A 2,619-nucleotide genomic window follows, 5' to 3' on the forward strand; every position below is an offset into this window, starting at 1 on the left:
GATTCATAGTAACGAATGATCTCATTTAATTTCTAGTGCAATGAATCGAAAGGATTTTAAACTACAGTATTGTGATATTGTTTGTTGTTATTTATTCGTTTGGTTTCTTTCTGTTATTTATGTCTTGGATTAAGGTTGTGTTAATATTATAGGGTTTTTTAAGATTGTCTCCTAGCGTCTGGATGCCAGCATTTGCATGGCTTTGTTGTTGTACCCCCCCCCCCCTGCCCCCTCGATCAACTTCAGTTTCTGGCTCTCTCCTGACTGGCTCTCTCTGCATGGCTGGATGTGCTGAGGCTCTCTTCTCCCAATGTATCACTGTACATTTGCAGAAGAAAACCTCAGGATAATCCCCCAACTGCTTCTGTTGTGCAGTAGTGTCGAGCTAACCTCAGCACAAACTTCATCTACCTGCTAACCCCTATTTTTCTTGCAGATTACTTGCGTGCTTATAACCTTGTGAGAGCTGGTTTCCCTGGCCTGTTGCCCTCCCGGATGTCTACAGACATCCTGGCCCGTCCCCCTCCTATTGGCCTTCCTCTACTCCTCAAAGGCCGAGAGAAATCCAGCCCCAAATCCATGCTGGGTTACCCCTTCTCAGAAACTCCTAAACAGTTTGCGTGCGAGAAGTGTGGCCGCACTTATGCATCAACAGGTAACTTAAAACGGCACAAGAAGTACGAGTGTGGTGTTGAACCTCAGTTCTCCTGTCCAATCTGCAAGAAAAAATTCCAACACCGTCACAGTGTAAAGATCCATGTTTTCTCCACACATCGTAATGAGGCAGGTGAAGGTGGCCCAAATGATGCTCCTAAAGACTCTCCTGCTTTGTTCCCTACTTCTGAAGGAATGGCTGCCGTTGGCTCTGGTCCCTGTAAAGATGAGTTTTTCCCAATCCCACAGGAAGCCAATGCCCCAACAACACAAAATCAAGATGGGTAGATCTTGACTGATTGAGGCTATGACAGAGTAGAAAAATAATTACAAAAGTATTATTTACCAGGACTGATGTATCCTAGAATGTGCCTGAACACCCTGTGATGCTCAGGGGTTAGAGAAATGTATCCAAAAGTTTTATGTAAATGAATTTAACCTTCTGAGCATTATAAGGATTCAGATGTGAGAATGAGGTGGGAGCCAGAACATCTGGGGAAAGAAAATCAAGCTTTCAGTGAAATGTATCCAATAAACTAGATTATTTTTCTTGATTTGGAGTGGTAAATAGTAAGTTGTTAGTTAATGATTATAAGCCGAAGAGTTCACACAGACTGGGGGAATATATATGTATCCAGTATGATTTACTCAAGAAACCTCATGCCTGTCTGTGATGTAATGTTGAAACATGTGTTATCTATTGTTGATTTCCTCATAACAATATTGATGGACAGCCATTGTGAAAATATAATGGAAATGTGTGCCAGTTACCCCCTTTGTATTTTGGTCTGTGTGTACTGTATGAATGCATTGCCAAAGTGAAGTATAGAATAGGAAAACCAATAATAAGCTGTTTCATTATTAAATATTCATTGATTAGGGAAGCATCATCCCTTTATGAATAGTTGATGCTCCCATATCCACATTTCTCTACATGCTTCACTCTTAGCAATGCATTTTGATAAATGTATTATATGTGTATGATCATCAGTTGTTGTCTGGTTGAGAGTGCTGTGGGAAGAGGTGACATATAGCACCAAGGAAGGCTCTATAGCCAAAGGGATGTTTGAGGCATTATTTATCATAAGTTGTTTCCACTTCCATGTCGATATTTGCAAAGTAATCAAGACCAACAAATCATTATGCAAACACCCCACTGGTTATGCTACTGGAAAATGAATACTACCCTGATTTTTAAGCAGTATGAACATTTAAACAAAAATAATCAGAGTATGACGGGCAGTACAGGACAGGATTTTGAAATTGTTTGACTAACCAAGAAATAGATGAATTAAAGCAACGCAAGTGTTGCTGTGTCCATTGCGCCAGTGGATGACTCAGGGATGAACTTTCAGCATAAGATGTGGACATTAGTCCTGATCTCTAATAATTTATTTTAAGCTGGTATGACAGATAATCTTTTGTGACCAAACTCAGGTATATAAGTACAAATAAAGCAATTGTCAGCTCATTCCATTAAGTAAATTATTATAGCTGCTGAAGACTTTATAGGCATTTCATTGTAGCACATAACATGAATCCTTTCATTGGATTGATATTTTTCTGATGCTATGATTTAAAAACTAGACAGATTATAATTATAATATAATTACTTCATATTGGAGGTGCTGCTTGATAGATAGTTTTGTATTCTTAGGGATAATGTAACAATACAACTAACACATGTTTTGAAAGACAGTGTAGTAGATTCTCGGCAACTTAGTTCCTGCCACTCCTTAACCTGATGGCTGCAGGTGTGCCTGGGCCACTTCTCAACCTGCTGATCCTAGTCAGATTGTGAATCCTAGGGTGCCACTGCTTTTTAGAAATATTCTATATTTATTAGTGGAGGAGTGGTGGCATCCAACTCTATAGTAATGTTTGTATCATAACATGATTTAAGTATTTGTTTAGGACTTCTGTCAGGTAGTTAGACAATCAAGAGTTTGTTTGGTGGCTAGTTAA

At 39.2% G+C, this 2,619-nt stretch overlaps 1 protein-coding gene across 1 annotated transcript in view; it reads left to right on the top strand.

The window, feature by feature from the left end:
- The window catches only part of LOC119594204 (sex determination protein fruitless-like), a gene marked incomplete in the record, with an annotated part of 27,626 nt that extends 25,014 nt beyond the window's left edge, over window positions 1-2,612 (top strand). The window contains 1 exon segment of the mRNA XM_037943275.1: window positions 437-2,612. Coding sequence (XP_037799203.1) covers window positions 437-942 — 506 coding nt within the window.
- Window positions 2,613-2,619: the final 7 nt, after the last annotated feature.

Source organism: Penaeus monodon, chromosome 33 (assembly GCF_015228065.2).
Source record: "Penaeus monodon isolate SGIC_2016 chromosome 33, NSTDA_Pmon_1, whole genome shotgun sequence".
Classification (NCBI taxonomy): Eukaryota; Metazoa; Arthropoda; class Malacostraca; order Decapoda; family Penaeidae; genus Penaeus; species Penaeus monodon.